At 40.9% G+C, this 17555-nt stretch overlaps 1 protein-coding gene across 9 annotated transcripts in view; it reads left to right on the forward strand.

The window, feature by feature from the left end:
- The window catches only part of LOC122551374 (abl interactor 2), a 149120-nt gene extending 131945 nt beyond the window's left edge, over positions 1–17175 (forward strand). For 8 of the 9 annotated variants that reach the window (XM_043693145.2, XM_043693144.2, XM_043693150.2 and 5 more), the window contains 3 exons: positions 3453–3539; positions 6296–6475; positions 10653–17175. In XM_043693145.2, the coding sequence (XP_043549080.1) occupies positions 3453–3539; positions 6296–6475; positions 10653–10828 (443 nt within the window). In that variant the 3' untranslated portion in view covers positions 10829–17175. The remainder of the gene's footprint in view (positions 1–3452; positions 3540–6295; positions 6476–10652) is intronic. The other variant, XM_043693148.2, reaches the window with a different exon arrangement.
- Positions 17176–17555: the final 380 nt, after the last annotated feature.

A 17555-nucleotide genomic window follows, 5' to 3' on the forward strand; every position in this document is an offset into this window, starting at 1 on the left:
AAGACAGAAATAGAAAAGGATCAGTCACTTTATTGGGAGTTTTCTACAGACCCCTCCCCCCAATAGCAATAGAGACATGGAGGAGCAGATTGGGAGGCAGATTTTGGAAAGATGCATAAGTAAGAGGGTTGTTGTCATGGGTGACTTCAACTTCCCTAATTTTGATTGGAACCTCCTTAGTCCAAATTGTTTGAATGGTGCAGACTTTGTCAGGTGTGTCCAGGAAGGATGCTGACTGGGAGGATAGGACATCTTGCATTTGGTGCTTGGCGATGAACCAGGTCAGGTGTCAGATCTCTCTGTGGGAGAACATTTCTGTGATAATGATCACAACTCCCTGACCTTTTGCTATAGTCATAGAGGGATAAGAGCAAATGGTTTGGGGGGAGGGGGTTTGCAATGCTATTAGGCTGGAACTGGGGCACCTAAATTGGAACAGATGTTCTCAAGAAAATGCATGACAGAAATTGGAGGTTTCTGTCCAACTGAGGCAAGGAAGGGATGGTAGGGTGAAGGAACCTTGGTGACAAGGGATGTAGAACATCTAGTCAAGAGGTAGAAGAAAAGCTTACTTAAGGTTGAGGAGGCAAGGATCAGATAGGGCTCTAGAGCATTACAAGGTAGACAGGAAGGAACTGAAGAATGCTAGAAGGGGACATGAGAAAGCTTTAGCAGATAGAATTAAGGAAAACCCTAAGGCATTCTATACTTACGTGAGGAGCAAGAGCATGGCCAGAAGACTGAGGGTAGGGGCAAGATTAGAGTGGTACTGGAAGTGTCCAGCAAGTCAGGGAGCATGCGAGGAGCAGGAAAATCAACGTTTTGGGTAGGAGCCCTTCATCAGCCATTCCTGGAGTTCAACCTGGAAAAGTGTGAAGGGATTCATTTTGGAAGATTGAATTTGAAGCAGAATACAGGGTTAAAGGCAGGATTCTTGGCAGTGTGGATCTTGGGCTTTATGTCCATAGATCCCTCAAAGTTGCCACCCAGGTTGATAGGGTTGCTAAAAGGCATATGGTGTGTTGGCTTTTATTTGCGGGGGGAGATTGAGCCCTAGTTAGGAGGAGAAAGTGAGGTCTGCAGATGCTGGAGATCAAAGTTGAAACTTTATTGCTGGAACAGCACAGCAGGTCAGGCAGCATCCAGGGAACAGGAGATTCGACGTTTCGGGCACAGGCCCTAGTTAGACCACACTTGGAATATTGTGTTCAGTTCGGTCGCCTCATTATAGGAAGGATGTGGAAGCTTTTGAGAGGGTGCAGAGGAGATTTACCAGGATGCTGCATGGACTGGTGGGCATGTCTTATGAAGAAAGGTTGAGGGAACTAAGGTTTTTCTCATTTGCGAAGAAGGGTGAGGGGCGACTTGGTCGAGGTGTACAAGATGATGAGAGGCATAGATAGAGTGAATAGTTAGAGACTTTTTCCCACGGCAGAAATGGCTATCACAAGGGATCTAATCATAGTGATTGGAGGAAGGTTAAGGGGAGATGTCAGAGGTCGGTTCTTTACACAGAGTAGTGGTAGTAAAGTCAGACACATTAGGGACATTTAAGCGACACTTGGATGGGTACATGGATGATAGTAAAATGACAGGTATGTCGGTTAGTTTGATCTTAGAGTAGGATAAAAGGTCGGCACACCATTGAGGGCCGAAGGCCATGTACTGCGCTGTATTATTCAATGTGGTATTTGAGAGTGGTGGCAAAGGACTGGATGACTGTGACAAAGAGCTATAGACCAAAACTTGCTGATGAAAATCTTTCTGACAATAATCTGAGATAAAGTTAATTGTCATTTGGAAAAGCTTGGGTTAATAGATGACAGCTGACATAAACTCTTTAAAGGCAAATTTTGTTGAACAAATGTGAGTGACTTAATTTATGAAGTGTCTTAAAGGATGCATTGAGGTGGACTTTATCTAAAGTGCTCGGAGAAAGTGAGGACTGCAGATGCTGGAGATCAGAGTCAAAACGAATGGCACTGGAAAAGCACAGCCGGTCAGGCAGCATCTGAGGAGCAGGAGAGTCGACATTTCGAGCATAAGGTCTTCATCAGGAAAAGCTTATATTTGAAATGTCAACTCTTCTGCTCTTCGGATGCTGCCTGAATGGCTGTGCTTTTCCAGCATCACAGTTTTTGACTTTAGATAAAGTGCTGTACAAAAAAATTGTTAGTAAAATTGACATCTTGCGTGTTATCATTAACCTTTTAAAATCTTACTGGACTAGCTATATAAATATTGGGCTAAGACACAGGTCAGAGGTGAAGAATTTTGCAGCAAGTAACTCCAACTCCTGCTTTCTATTTACCAGGCACAAGCCAGGAGTGTGATGGAATACTTCCCGTTGCCTTGTGGAGTACCGCACCAGCAACACTCAATAAGCTGAACATTATCCATACAAAATAGTAGTCTGGTTAATTGATATCCCAGTCATCACCTTAAATGTTCATGTCCTCTATCACCAATACACAGTGGCGCAATGTATGCCATCTACAAGATGCGCTGCAGTGACTCATCAAGGCTCTTTTGACAACACTTTTTAAACCTGTGATATCTACCATAAAGACTAAGAAAGGCAGAAAATAGATGGAGAGGAACTTGTAGGTTGTGATGTGCCCAAGTCACTCCATCCTGACTTGGAACCATATTACCATTCCTTCACTGTTGCTAGGTTAGAATCTTTAATAATCCCTCCCTAACACATATGGACTACACCAGCTCACCACCACTTTCTTGAGGCCAAGTGGGAACAGGCAATAATTGTTAGTCCAGCCAGTGACATCCATTTCCCATGAGTGAATTTTAGAAAAAATGTAAAACTATTGGGTTAATCAGCATGGATAAAAAAGAAAAGTTGGCTAAGAGACAAGTAGAGAGTAATGATGAACACTTGTTCTCCAGACTGGAAGGAGGCGTGCAGCAGTGTTTGCCAAGTGTTGACATTAGGATCACTGCTCTTTTTAATCAATACTAAGCCAACAAAAGGAATTTATCTTTAAGTGACCCCACCCAACTATTTGGCATCATTTCCTGACATGGGATTCATAAGTAGTCACCTGAAAAAGCCTGGTTAACGTCTGAACATTATGCCTGTGTTTTAGATCTCAGGGAGCTCTGTGGGACAAAGGCTAGTATGGAAATAAATGTGCTTACAGGAGGCTGAAACTGAATTAACATCATCTTCCTCATTCTTAAGCAGTTGTGAAGTCACTTGGTGCAAATGATATATTTGAATGTGTTCTTGCTCCTGACATTGATAATTTGTGTCCGTGAGCGGCATTTTCTTTCTAATGCCTCTCTCTTCTGGCTCTGACTGTGATGTGGGTTTGTTGATGCAGCTTTGCTTTGCAGTTGTGTTCTTGTTTTGCTTGAAAATGTTTCCTCTCCTGCTTCTCATGGGTGTTTGTTCCTTTCCTTTCCATCATTCATGTGTCTGCTCCTGTGTGCAGCGCCACTGGCTCCACCGCCACCTTCTATTCTGCAGGTTACACCTCAACTGCCGCTGATGGGCTTCGTAGCCAGAGTTCAGGATAACAGTAAGTCCACTCTTTCCACATTCTATCATGGACAGTGAGGCTCTCTGTATCCAGAGAGGTTCTGCAAAAACATTACACCAAGAACAAAACAATCAGAACCAGAAACACTTTCAACTTATCCATCACTGTACATGGACATCTCAGATGTAAAGTATAGCTTATTCTGCACTGTCTCAACAAATACTCCCCGGGCAGGTACAACAGTTGCTTGATGGAAAGTAAACCTTCCTCTATGCTGCCCCATCAAACATGTTTAGACCAGGATTAGATAGAGTAAAGTTCCCACTTTACTGTCCCCTCAGACACTCCAGGGTAGGTAATATATTGGTTACACACATGGTAAAGCTTTCATTGTTCTGTTGCTTCAAACACTTCAGGATAGGTACAGCACAGGTTGAATGCAGAGTTAGAGTTCCATTATAAGTAAAAAGAAAAGCAGCAAGTCCAACAGGTGCAAGGGGAAAGGATTGCTCCATGGCTTTATTGTAGGTATTACATAATACTGGAAATTGGATGCTTGTGTGAACTAGAACTGTAGAAAGGGATTAAGGGAAGAGCGAGGTCCCATTCTGCAGAGGTAGTTAATTATATTTCACAGCTTTTGATAAAGTTAAAAACTGGTGCAGAATGTACAGGATGAATAAGGCAATGGGGAGACACAGGAAGGAAACAATAAAATTTTTGAAATGGTTAGCACTGGTAGATGCAAGAGACAAGCAAGAAGATTGGAGAGGTGGTTAAGGTCTAACTTTGTTGACGTTGGTCTCTAAATATTCTAGGAGTTGTAGGGATCATGGTTATGTAAGTGTTGAAGGGCAGAAGTGCATAGGTTGGAATGCAGTTGTAGAATTGTAGAAGCAATTAAAGAGACAAGTCACAAAGCAATCACTGGCATAATTATTGACTAAAGTGTTTTGCAAAGCACTCCCTTGGACTACATTCTGTCCAATGTAATGGAAACTGCAAAGCAAGTAGTGAATTCATGTATGTGAAATTGGAGCAAGGATGTATATGTAATGTGTTCCATGGGCAGAATATGTGGGGAGCTGGACCTTGGTGTAGGAGAAGCACTGTATCTGTTCGGGTTTGATTTGGAGTATCACTGGCAAGCCACCAGAGCTCAGTCATGGAAGAATGACCTAGTGTTGCAGAGATTATGGTCACTCTCTAGAATGTGGAAGAGAAGGAAAGATGTTCACTGAGGTTGACAGTGATCTGGCCAGTGCAGTTGCTAATGAAGACCAAAACGATCTTGTCATCATGAGAAGATAATAAAAGCACAGATAATGGGGCAGGTCAAAACAAGAATCCTGTCAGCTGGAATGGAAAGTAAAGCAGAAACAAACAATGTCCATGATATCCCAACGATTAATTTTAAGTGCCCCCTATAGATGCAGTTAATGCAAAGTGTAGTGTGTTATAGCTGAGAATTCAGGTGAAAGGCAATGTCACTTAGCAGTCTTCTTGAGTACATCATATTTGAAAACCATTTATTGGTGTTAAAATTGTTCTGCCCAGCACAAATACATGGGTTTTAAAATCTGTAGGGAGCTGTAATAATAATACTTCCCAGTTTATGACCTCTTTGCACAGCTGCCTTTTCATTTGTCCCTATTTTCCCAGTCCCTCCTGAAAATACATGATGGGCATAGTCCCACATTGGCATCACATGTCCACCACGATGTCAGTCAAGAATTAGTGTTGGATTCAGCACAAAGCTCCAGAGGTGAGCTTCTGCAATCTGAATTCAAAAGTGTAACCTTTTTCCCATTTTCCACATCTGGCATTTTCTGGGTGAAGTTACCAATTGGGTGCCTCTCTGTCATTTTCTGTCTATGCCCTTTCAGTGTTTGTCTTGAAGTTGTTCAAACTGATCGAAGATTCTAAGTGCCAGCTATGAAGTATTCATCCTGTAGTCGGTGCGGAGTCTGTACCATATCCTAGTAGTGTCTAAATACTATACTAGCTGATTCACGTGATGCTTGACGACTCTGTGTCTCATTTTGGATGGAGAACTGGCCAGCTGATGAAGGTTTGTCACAAGCTAGACAGGCTACGGCAGCATTTATATTTCTGATGTATGGCACTAAAACTATTTTGAGGCTGGGACTTTGAAATTGATGGAAGCAAATTTATTTTCAAAATAAAGATTACTCTTGTCAGTGAAAATTTAAATGATTTTGCTAATGTTAGCAAAATATTATCTTCTGTAGAACTTGCATAAATTACATGGAGTTAGGGAAGAGGTTTTTTGCAACCAATATGCAGATACTCCAAGTATAACCTGTTCCAAATTGAAAGCTTATTGCAAGTTTTCTTTGCTTATGAATACCTCTGAACCAGAAATATTGCAGGTTCAAGGTCTGCCCCAGATAATAATCTGGGTTGACATTCCAATGCAGTACTGAGGGTGTGTTGCACTGTTGGAGAAACCATTTTTTTTGAATAAGAGCTTAAAACTGAGATCCCATCTCTTCTCTGGTTTTAAACGTATGACATTCAAGGATGAGGGGATCTCTCAATATCCCAGGCTAATATTGTCCTCGGCCAACACCTGAAACAGATATATATGCTCACTTATCTCATTGTCCAATTCAAGCTCCCACAAAGGACAAATTGTCTGTCATGTTTCTTTTACTGTGACTGAGATTTATCTTCAAAATACTTAGTTGGCTGTGAAACTCTTAATGTCCTGAGGTCAAGAAAAGTGCTATCTGACTGCAAGTCTTTTTGCTTAACATGATATAAACTTACAGTTTCAGATGGCTCCACTCCACCTCCTCCTCCTCCACCGGCTGATGTAGTGTTTGATGAGTCACCACCTCCTCCCCCGCCACCAGAGGATTATGAGGAAGAAGAGACAGCTGTGGTAGAGTACAGTGACCCATATGCTGAGGAGGATCCACCATGGGCACCCAAGAACTATTTGGAGAAAGGTCAGTGGAACAAAAAAACAAAATTTGTGGTGATCATTCTGACTTTCCATTCTGGCTGCATCTCCACATCCAGTAAATTTTCAGTAATTCATAACATTGTCATGCTTTTTGATGTGAGATACTCTCCAGCGTTCGGCATCACTGGCCAATGCCAATCTGTAAGTGAATGCTGGCATCTGGAGTCTTCCTGCCAGCAGTATAGGTAACATTTTACTGAGACCCCATGATCCTTCCTTTGCATGCCATCTACTTGAAAGCATCATGTGACGGTGTGTACAGCATGTCTCTTTGTAGATTGAGTGTGTTGCATTTGAAGACCAACATCTGGGTTGAACTTTATTGGGGACCAAACTCTTGTCACCGTGATAATATGTTGGGACATAGTTAACTATCTGAGAATAAGATAGGCAGTCCCTCCAAGATAGGAAGTCCCAACCCTTGAGAACTGCTGGTCAGTCTGATTAACTGGGACTTCTGTATTGTCAGCAGCACTCAAAGCAATTAGTGGTCACTGCTGGAACTACAGGTAGTCCTGAGGTTGGTGATGAATCCAAGGGTTATGGCTGGGGACTCCGACTGTGGACAGGATGGTGATGGGAGGGGAGGATTTTATAGGCTGGGTTCATGGTGAAACACTAAAGGAAGGGGTTATCATCTTGTGGGGAGGTGGATTGAAAGTGCCTCCACTGAGCACAATGTGTCCCAATGTGCTATCCTACCTTCATGATTCTCTGGAACTTGCTGAGTGGCCCGTTGCACAGCCACACTTTATCACTTTATTGTGCTGGTAGTTGAATGTGTCCCTTAAGCAACCAGTTCAGGGCCTGAGTTGGTCAACAAGTGAATGGGCTTTCAGGTGCTACCGTCTCTTTCCTCATCCTTCCGTAATATGGGGCAGTTCATGTTCAGAAGGAAGCTGGCCATCAGCTTTATTTTAATGTCCATCTCCCCTTTCCAATAAGGAGTTGGGGAGGCAGAGCTGTAAAATTCAATCCCTGATTTTAGACAAGTGACTCAACACCTCATCTTACATTACTTTCCTTGCCAGGTAAAATAAAAAATGATGTCTTTTACTTTCTCTAAAATGTCTAGATTCTCAACCATAAACTCATTTCCTATATTGTAGACCAGACTACTGCTTTGAAAAAAACAATGTTACCCAGCATATGAAAGATGCGCAGTGCTTTCAAGTTGCAGATGCGATACTAATTTTTGATTCAGCACATAACTTAACCTACTGAAACACATGGAACTCAATGTAATCCGCAGCATTCCCCCTCAAAGATCTCAGTCAGAGAGTTGTCAATAAAATGTACTATCTCTAGGCTGGCCTGATACTGTGACCTGTGCCAAGGTCCCTTGAGACATTTGCAATAGACATACATTTCCACAGATATCTTTCAATATTGAATAGAAATTATGTAGAATAGCATAGAATCTGCAGAATAGAATGTTTATGCTCCACATGAGCATCTTCTTCACCCAACCGTATCATCATATTCTTCTAAACCTTTCTTCTTTATTTGTTTCTCTAGTTTCTTCTTAACTGCAATTGTACAATTCATTTCACTTTTGGGACAGAGTTTCATATCCATACCACATTTTAGATTCTGAATTGAATTTGCTGGGATATCCTGTAGGTTTAGTCTGCCTGAGTAGTGGAGATATCTTCTCAATGCCCACTTCCTCAGAACCCTTGATTTTCTTAAAGATCTGTATCAGGTCAATCTTCTGGCATTTCCTCACAATTTTGCTATTTTCATATTTTTCTATTTACACTGCATGACATGATCTTGATGCACTTTCCAGCAGTTCTCAGGAGTCTTCATCAGGAGGTTCCAGCTTTTATGAATATCTATCACTAGAGGCTTTCTTTCTGATGTCTGTATTCCTAAAGGTTTACTGATCTTGCAGATGTTTAGGGTTAATCAAGTACAGAGGGGCTTTTATTTTGACAATATGCCAGAAAGATTAGTTTTTTGAATGTGACAGTAATCAAGTTCAAAACCACATGTAATGATCTGAACCTGGAGTTCAGGCTGCTTGACCTTAATGAAAGATTTTAAGTTGAGCGTTTAACATGAAACTTTTTCTTTGTTTATGAACTGCTTCCTTTGATAGCTTTTGATAACCCAGCGAATGCTGGATGTTGGTCTGATGGTCTGTTGCTTAAGAGTTTCTGATAGCATTTTAATTAGTTGAAATTAGACCCACCTCCGGTTTTCTCCACAGCCCAGCAACCTTTTCCATTTCAAATATTTATCCAATTCCCTTTTGAAAGTTGCTATTGAATCTGCTTCCATGCCTGTTCCAGATCATTATAATTTATTCTGCAAATATAATTCTCATGCCCCTCTGGTTCTTTGCCCATTCTATTAAATCTGTGTTTTCTAGTTATAGACACTTCTCCCATTAAAAAGTTTTCCTTATTCAATCTATGAATACCATTCATGACTTTAAACATTTTATCAAATCCCCTGCTAACCTCTCTGTACACAGGGGAACAAACAGCAGTCCACTCTTTCCCCATAACACACGACCTATATGCTGTTATTTTGGGAAACAACTCTCCACAATTCCTCAAGCGTGGTGCCTAGAATTGGACGTAGTGCTACAAATTAGTGGTGTAATCAGTGTTTTATAAATGTTTATTGTAACTTTCTTGATTTTATACTTTGCCTCTATTGGATGTTAACTTCCGTTTCAGCTTTCTGCTGCCTTTAAAGATTTTTATACATACATCCCGAGATACCTCTATTCTTGCACAAAATGAGACAATTTAATTTATACGCTTGCCTTATTCTCCCACAGATTCTGTCCAATGGTTCAAAATTTGAGTTGCTCTGAAGTTACCAAATAGCCAAGTTTCTTACAAGAATGGAAATTGAGACAGATAAAGCCAATCAATTTCTTTGAATTCGTCTCTTTATTATTTTAAATCTTTCTCTTCGGAGAATGAGTCCCTATTTTAGTTTAAGCATTTTACAGTTTGTTAAAGGGAAATTCTCTTTGTTGTGGAATTATGACGACTGCATAATTTATAGACCTCATCAAGAACAGCTGTAGGTCTGATTATGACATATAGGGATGGATGATTAATGAGTCATTAATGTGAACATACTTTGTCTGCTATATAATTCTTAACATACAAGCTTATACAACTGTTAAATTGTGAAAAAGATTTAAGTTGTCCATTAGACTTAATTTTATCCTCTCTCAGGTAATAATCACACCTTGGATTGACTGGTTTTGATTCGCTTATTTCTTCTTGTGTGAGATGGTTTTCCTCTAACATGCTTGTTCATTGTGGGTTTAATAAAAACTGTATATGCTCACTGGTCAATGCAAAACCATTTTCATACCAAGAACCTATTTACTTTTATCTAATTTCATTATTAGCTCCTTTCTGACTGAATAGACTCCTCTGTGATGCAGACGAATGTAAAATAATCCTTTTACTACTACAGTTTACCTACTACTTCCATAAGATCACATTTTTGATCCTAAATCAGCACATGCCACTGGACAGGTAATTCAGAGATCCAAACTCAGGTTGTGGGGGCATGAGTTCAAATCCCACCACAGCAACTGGAATTTCAATTCAGTTAATAAATCTGGAATATAAAGCTAATCTCAATCATGGCAAGCTTGACACATATAATTGATTTTTGCAGAAATTGGTCTGGTTCGTGGACATCTTATAGGTAAGGAAATCTGCTGTACTTTTCTAGTCTGATCTACGTTAGACCCAGACTTACAGCCCTGTAATTGACCCTTAACTGGCCTCTGAGGTAGCCTAGAAAGCCATTCGTCAAGGGCATTTTGGGATAGGCAATTCATACTGGCCTTGCTTGTGGCATGGAGAAAGTGAGGTCTGCAGATGCTGGAGATCAAAGTTGAAACTTTATTGCTGGAACAGCACAGCAGGTCAGGCAGCATCCAGGGAACAGGAGATTCGACGTTTCGGGCACAGGCCGAAGAAGGGCCTGTGCCCGAAACGTCGAATCTCCTGTTCCCTGGATGCTGCCTGACCTGCTGTGCTGTTCCAGCAATAAAGTTTCAACCTTGCTTGTGGCATGGACCAGTTGAACTTTGAGGTTACTTAACAGATTCATTTTTCTTTGTTATTGCCTGAGCTATTATGCCACTATTAATTGTTCCTGTTCTCTATTCACAGTGGTTGCTATCTATGACTATTCAAAAGATAAAGAAGACGAATTGTCTTTTCAAGAGGGTGCCATTATTTATGTATTGAAGAAGAATGATGACGGCTGGTATGAAGGAGTGATGAATGGAGTGACTGGTTTGTTTCCTGGCAACTACGTGGAATCCATCATGCATTATGCAGAGTGACATGCTAAAGGCAGCCCCCCGGCAGCTGCCCCCCCTCTTCCCGCTGGTGCACTGCCGCATTCTGTGGCTTCCTGTCATGCTGGAAAAGGAACAAGCTGAAATGAAGGATTTGAGTAAATGATACACACAAATAATGACCTTGTTATTCAACCAGGATAGAGTGAAGTGGCATTGTCTCTCAGGAGTCTGATATTCCTGCTGCCGGTGTAGGCATCAGTGACTGTTGAACTCCATTGTGAAATGAGCTCTTCTGTGTCTGTCTCATGTGCGTGCGCGTGCACACATGCACTCTCTCTCTGTCTCCCTCTTCTGTATCTTTCTAACATGTACTGACATGCACATGTCACTGTCTCGGTCTCTCTCACACACTACACTCTGGCACTCTGCCTTTCACACAGTCACTGCCTTTCTAAACTCTCACACATAAATCACTGTCTTTTACACATGCGCGCACGCAGTTTTTCTCCCTGTCTCCTATACAGAAAATCATGTAATGCAGTCATGCTGGTGTTAAGGGTTGACCGATACCACCTTTACTACAGGGCAAGTCCCTTGCCAGGTAATGGTCCAAACAAAATGCCTCTGTGGTGATGCTTCCATATTCTGAATTAAGCTGTCCACACTCCCAAATGCAATCTGCAAGGAAATTCTCAAAGCAGACCTCCTTCAAAAGCTCAAGAAGGAAGTCACCTGGAGAGTGTATACTGGAAGCAGTCATATTAGATGCTGTGTTGTACAGGGTACGCTGTAGTACAGTTCATGTCTGTGTTGGTTGAGTTGAGTCTGCCTTGAGTTGGTTGGCAATCTGGCTACCAGCATTTGAGTAAATTTTGGTAAGTGTGTTTGGCTCTCATCTGTAACTGAGAGAAACAGCTAGAATCTACAATTCTAGATTCAGCATTCCAAGCGTGGGTAGTGTCTGAAGAGAGCAATTTGTTCTGTATAACATTTTGATACAATACACAATGGATACAGTTATTTCACTGTATTTCATTGAAGTAGAGTATTGGTGGGTACAAGTATATCACTGTACAACAGATACAGTGGTGGATACAGGTGTGCCACTGATGCTGGAGTGCTGTGTTGTTAGATACATGTTTGTCACTGGATATGATTAAGGTACATTACTGGTGGGTACAGGTCTGCCACTGTACATTACTGATGTGCAGTACTGGTGGAAAGAGGTCTGTCAGTGAATAACATTGGGGTCTGTTTTGGTGGGAACTGTCAATCAAAACACAGGGGTGCAGTACAAAGATAAGGTCTATCAACTATAACACTGGGGTACGATACTAGTGGGTATAGAAGTAGGAGAAAGTTCATGGAAATGAGTATTATGTGAGAAGTATATTGCATTCTATTATAATGTATATGATTGTGTTTTTTGCACAGTGTCTTGGTTCAATATATTTAATAATCATAGCAGCACTCACAGCTGTTACACATGTTTTAGAGTCGAGGATTGCTTTCATTTTTATTCTAATTCATAGACTAATGTTTCTGAGACAGGTTAATAAAATCTACAGATGGAATTGGTGTAGCCTTATTCAGGTTTTAAATTATCCTGATATAATTTTGACATTTCCCAGTCTGTACCACTGGGGGAAGCACAGAAATAAGAATAAGTTTATAGCCAGGCTACTAGGATTCAAAGGGCTTCTTTTCTGATTAAATACAAAGTACATTGGTCACTAGATTGAACTTTACACTTCTTTATGTTATAAGAACATCAGAAATAGGAGCAGGAGTAGGCCATGTGACTTCTCGGTTCCATTCTGCCATTAGGTTAAATAGACTGATGGGATCCTGAGGATTTATAGATAGAGATGTACAAAAGCAGGGGACATGTAATGAACCTTTATAGAACCCTGATTTGTCCGAAGGTATGCTGAGGCCAAGGCTGACAAAGCACTGGAGAGAGAGTGCAGGGAGATTTATGAGAATGTTCTGAGCTGAGGGTCTTTGATAGGGTAGTTTGAAGAAGCAGAGATTGGTCTCGTTGGGGGAGGTTGGAGATTTGGTGGAAGTCTTCAGGAAGAGGAGTCTATATCATGAAATGAGAGAAAGATTTCCCATTGGTAGAGGGACCAAGTGATTGGCAAAAAAAGACATAATTTATACAATTGGTTATGTGCCATAACCATTCTATCATTACAAATTGACAGGATTTGTTCATCTCACAACAGACTGCTAAAATATGTAACAAAATGCATCTCTCAATTTTAAAATGATGTTGTTGACCCTTAGCAACTTAATTTCACTTTAAGGCAACCAAAATAAAGGCTAGTATTGGATAAATGAGAAAGGAGGTCAGTTCAGGGGGAGTAAAATCGCCTGGCCGAAATTTGTCAGCTTCTATCTTGCTTTGTGCTGCATTGAGTCATCTGATCCTGGATAGGAATAGGTAGCTACAATCAGCCTATGGTTGCTGCTCCTGATCAATTCCTGATCGACCCTGGTAGAAAATGGCTGTGTTGGCAAAGGAGAAGAGGATGGAAGTTTGGGAATTGAAAATGAATAAAGGGACAATTTAAGTAAACGGTTTCTTGAGACTGAATGCTTGTGGGGATCTATGGCACAGCCACTACGAGATCAAGTTTCATCATTACAGATTATAGCAGTTAGTTAATTGGGAAATGGAAATCAGGTCTTTTACATGAATTCCTGATTCTAAATGACTATTTCCTGCATTCGGAATGGGTTTGTGAGCAAATCACAAGGAATCATGCAACAACTTGGGCTGCCGTTCTCACTTTCTCCTCCCTGGCGAGGAGATCATCAGGAAGTTAGTTGGAGTAATATGGCCATTGCTCCATTACATGTGGCAGCACCAGTTCTTGTGGAATACCAACAGGATTTTCATGGAATCTCAGATTTTTCTCCAGGACCCACACATCTGATCAGTTCAGAGAAAGGTTGCAAGGATGTTCAACATGTTAACCTTTGGGTGACATGAGTAGCCAAGGCTTTGTCCATCTATTGAGGTGAAAATATGAAAAAGCCTTACTGGTAAGTGGATAGAGTTGATATTCTGGCAAAAAGAACTAATGGGCTGAGAGTTGTTCTTCATTAGAACTGAACTTGTAACCTGATTTTGAATTCCATAATTGCTCTAAATTTTTAAGTATCAATTTTTAACATACAGACTGCATAATCAATACATTTGTGAGAATGGGTGCAAATCGCACAAGGCACTGTTGATATGTGTGCATTTATATCTGTCTGTAGTACATCATAATAAATATTAAATAGGCAGAGTTAATTATGGACAGTGTGCGTATTTAAGTAATAATATTTGTACCTTAACCTCTTAGGATATCAGAAATCTTTAAAAGATATGAAACAGCTGCCTGAGGGTGTAACACCACTAAAACTCCCAATAATTTATAAAGTGAACATGGTTGCCTGGCCTTGTAGTACTGGTCCTTTCTGTTGTATCGGTCGACCCTTTGGTTTCTTTGCGGTACTAATGTGTAGATATCCTCACTGGTTTTATGCACCATTTTGTAAGATTTTATTTCTTCTTTTGGGTTGGCTAAGATGCTGTGTAAAGAATATTGACTAGAGCCTGATGTACAAGAATCTGTGTCTGTAATGTTTGAATAGACTGCATGCTGTAATCCCTGTCCTGGAGCTTGCTTTTATTTCTCACATTGTCCCCCTTTTAAGACTAAACTTTGTCATTTACTTTTGCAGGTGGACAAGAGATGTTTTGTTCTATATGCCCCACTCTGGCACAGGAGTGTAGGGGTTTTTTTGCTGTATGATGGAGCAGCAACTTGGGACACTGCCAAATGCCCCCATCATTGTGCTGCCAAATGCCCCTTCATTGAAGTGAGCGCACATTCCAAGGCAATAAATCTAGAAGAAACTTGCATAGTGGTACTGATTTCTTCTTCAAGTGTGCATTTTGTCTCCCTCCCATTTTTCTTGGATTTCTGATTCTCCCTTGTCAGACAACTGGACTTTGCCTGTCTGCCCAATCCCCTTTCTCCAGCACATGATTTGAGTGCTTTGTTTGAAAAGGGGTCAGAAGATCATTTGTGTGCCAGCCTGCTCCTTGATCCAGTGTTGCTTCCAGCACTCTCCCTTCACTGCTCCAAAAGGTTTTATTCATTGTCTATTCCCTATTGAAGTTGATGGTGGGGTTTGCATTCATGGTTAAAATGGTGAGATTTCCAAGTGTATCAGTAGTAAGCGTGGTCACATGCCTAATTGAATTGTATGCCTTTGTTTTTGACCTGGGTTGACATGACCTCCGTGTAATGCTCACTGGTCTATGAAGGGTTTTTATTGGGTTCATGCAATGACGGAGCTCACATGACTCAATTGACAAATGCGCTAGAGAGTTTAATGCAAGAGGCATTTGGATCAGAAGGCCCCTGATTTGTGTTGAGTGATAGCGGTCTCCACACTTGGGCTAAGGAGGGGGAGCTCTCAATTGTTCCTGATTTTGCCATCCTGTCACCCCTGCAAAGGCTAGGTAAGGTGACGGTTATGTCTGCCTACTCTTCTCCCTCAGCTCATAAATGATGATTGGGTCAGGTGGGGTTAAGCTGAGGTTTTCTGCAAGGTTTCTGTCCCTTTCACTCCCAATGCCTCACCTGGAGAGGGGAAAATTAAGGTTTCAGTAATTGATCTTCCGGGGAAAGAGTAGCAGTTTGTTTTGTTTAATTCTTTCCCAACTGAGCATGTTTATCCCTGTGGTTCAGATTTCTCTCTGGTTTAGCACAACCCACCTAACTAGAAACATTGTATTAAGTAGTAAAGGGTAATTGGTGGAATTTGGAGATTAGTGAGATTTAGCATTCTGGAAAGCCAAATCCTGAAACGGCAGATCCCTCAAAATGTTACAGGTACTGGGAACAGCAAATATGTTTGAACTTTATTTTCAGTTTTACTGAGGTTCTATAATACTGGGCTGCAGCGCGTTTGGAAACTATCTACTCTTGTTTTTTTAAAAAAAGAGAAAAATTCTGACATCCCGAGTTGCTGGGGGCATTTTGCTATCCATTTCAAAACCATCTGTCAGTGGCTTAGTCAGTTGTGGGAGATGTCTTTTCCCTAGGATGGGGACTTTCAAGACATTTGGGGGCACATTTTTAAGGAGGGAGATGTTTAAAGATGGGGCAGTTTTCTTGCACAGTGGTTCACGTGTGGAATGAACTTCCTGAGGAAGTGATGGATGTGTAAGATATTTAAGACATTTGGACAAGTACATGAATAGGAAAGGTTTGAGGGATATGGGTCAGGAGCAGGCAGGACTGACTAGCTTAGTTTGCAATTATGTTTGGCATGGACTGGTTGGACTGTATGTGCTGTATGACTCCAAGACAAACTCTGGTTCCTAATCTTGAATGGCAACCTATTAACTCTCCTTTGGAAAATGCACCTGTGTGTATATCCATACGTGTAAAAGTGTGTGCGTGTTGTGTAAGTAATCAGGCTCATCTGCAGCTTGTTTCAATCATGCAGCAATTCATTGTTGAATAACCCCGCTGATGCACAGATGAGAGAGAGTCTGGAGTAGAAGCCAGATATCTGTTGAAGTCAATCCCACACAGTCCCCATGTCCCTCTACACAGGAAGAAGCTCTGGGAGTCAACACTGAGTAGTACATGGAGTGAGCACAACACCTTCCTTGAAGTAATGCCTCTGTTTGAATCGTATTTGACTTGAGACTACAAAGAGGAAGCAGAATCCCTCAAGCTGATGGGAAAATTCACAGTTTTCTTGTGATTGTATAATTCCTTAACTTTTCCAATTTTTAAAAGAAGCATGGTAGACCAATTGATAGAGAATGATAGCTGTAGCAAGTAAAATAAGACTTCTTTGTTTTCTAGGATGATGGAAAGAACTGTGGACCTGGTCATTTTTCACAATTAAATTTGAAGGAAAGCTATCAAGGTTTTTCATGAAAAATGTAACAACACCATCTTTGAACAGGAAAACTTAATGGGGATGGGTGGTGGGGATTTTGCATAAGGAAGACCCCAACCAAATGCATCCTCTGGAAGGAGGCTGAGTAGGTATGCTCATAATCCATTGCTCAGTAATGCAGTCAGTTCAGCTGAAAATAAGCTTTGACTGAGTGTGTTGGAAGCTCCTGGGACAAAGGGTCGGGAGGGGGTGACAACCAAGGGTCTGGGCCTGTAGGGAAGGCATTGGTTGATTTAATTGCTGGCACCAAACTCAGATCTTCTTCTTTCCCCTTCTAATGGGTGGGGACATGGCTGTATATTTTCTGTGCCTGCAAGAATAAAGTTTTGTGAATTAACTGTATCCTGTGTATAAGAAAAGAACAAGTTTAAAGGCTTTGAGTCTTAAATAATAAAAAGATAAGTGACTGGAATGTTTAAAGCATGTTTATAGCAACCTACACAAATATTGAACTTGTTTTTTTTACATAAAATGTTGTGTGACTGGGTTTTGATTGAAATATGCAGTGCACAAGTTAACAACAACCACTGGTACAATCGTTTTCATGTACTTTAATATCCTCGTTTTGGAGTTGACCTGTTTTATGTAAGGTGTTAGATTTGTTTAGACTGGTTTTACTTTAATGCATTTCCTTAGAACTGACTGCATTCAAGCTCCTATCCTAATCTCTATGAAGAATGAAAACTCCCTTCTTTGAGAAATTAGATGTTCATTTATTAGTTGCCTTCAGGTTCTTGAGTAAGACGTGTGTCTCACAAATGCCAGGTAATGACCATCTCCAATAAGA

This window comes from Chiloscyllium plagiosum, unplaced genomic scaffold, assembly GCF_037043375.1.
Source record: "Chiloscyllium plagiosum isolate Xiang-an unplaced genomic scaffold, Cpla_swu_hap1 HiC_scaffold_7, whole genome shotgun sequence".
Classification (NCBI taxonomy): domain Eukaryota; kingdom Metazoa; phylum Chordata; class Chondrichthyes; order Orectolobiformes; family Hemiscylliidae; genus Chiloscyllium; species Chiloscyllium plagiosum.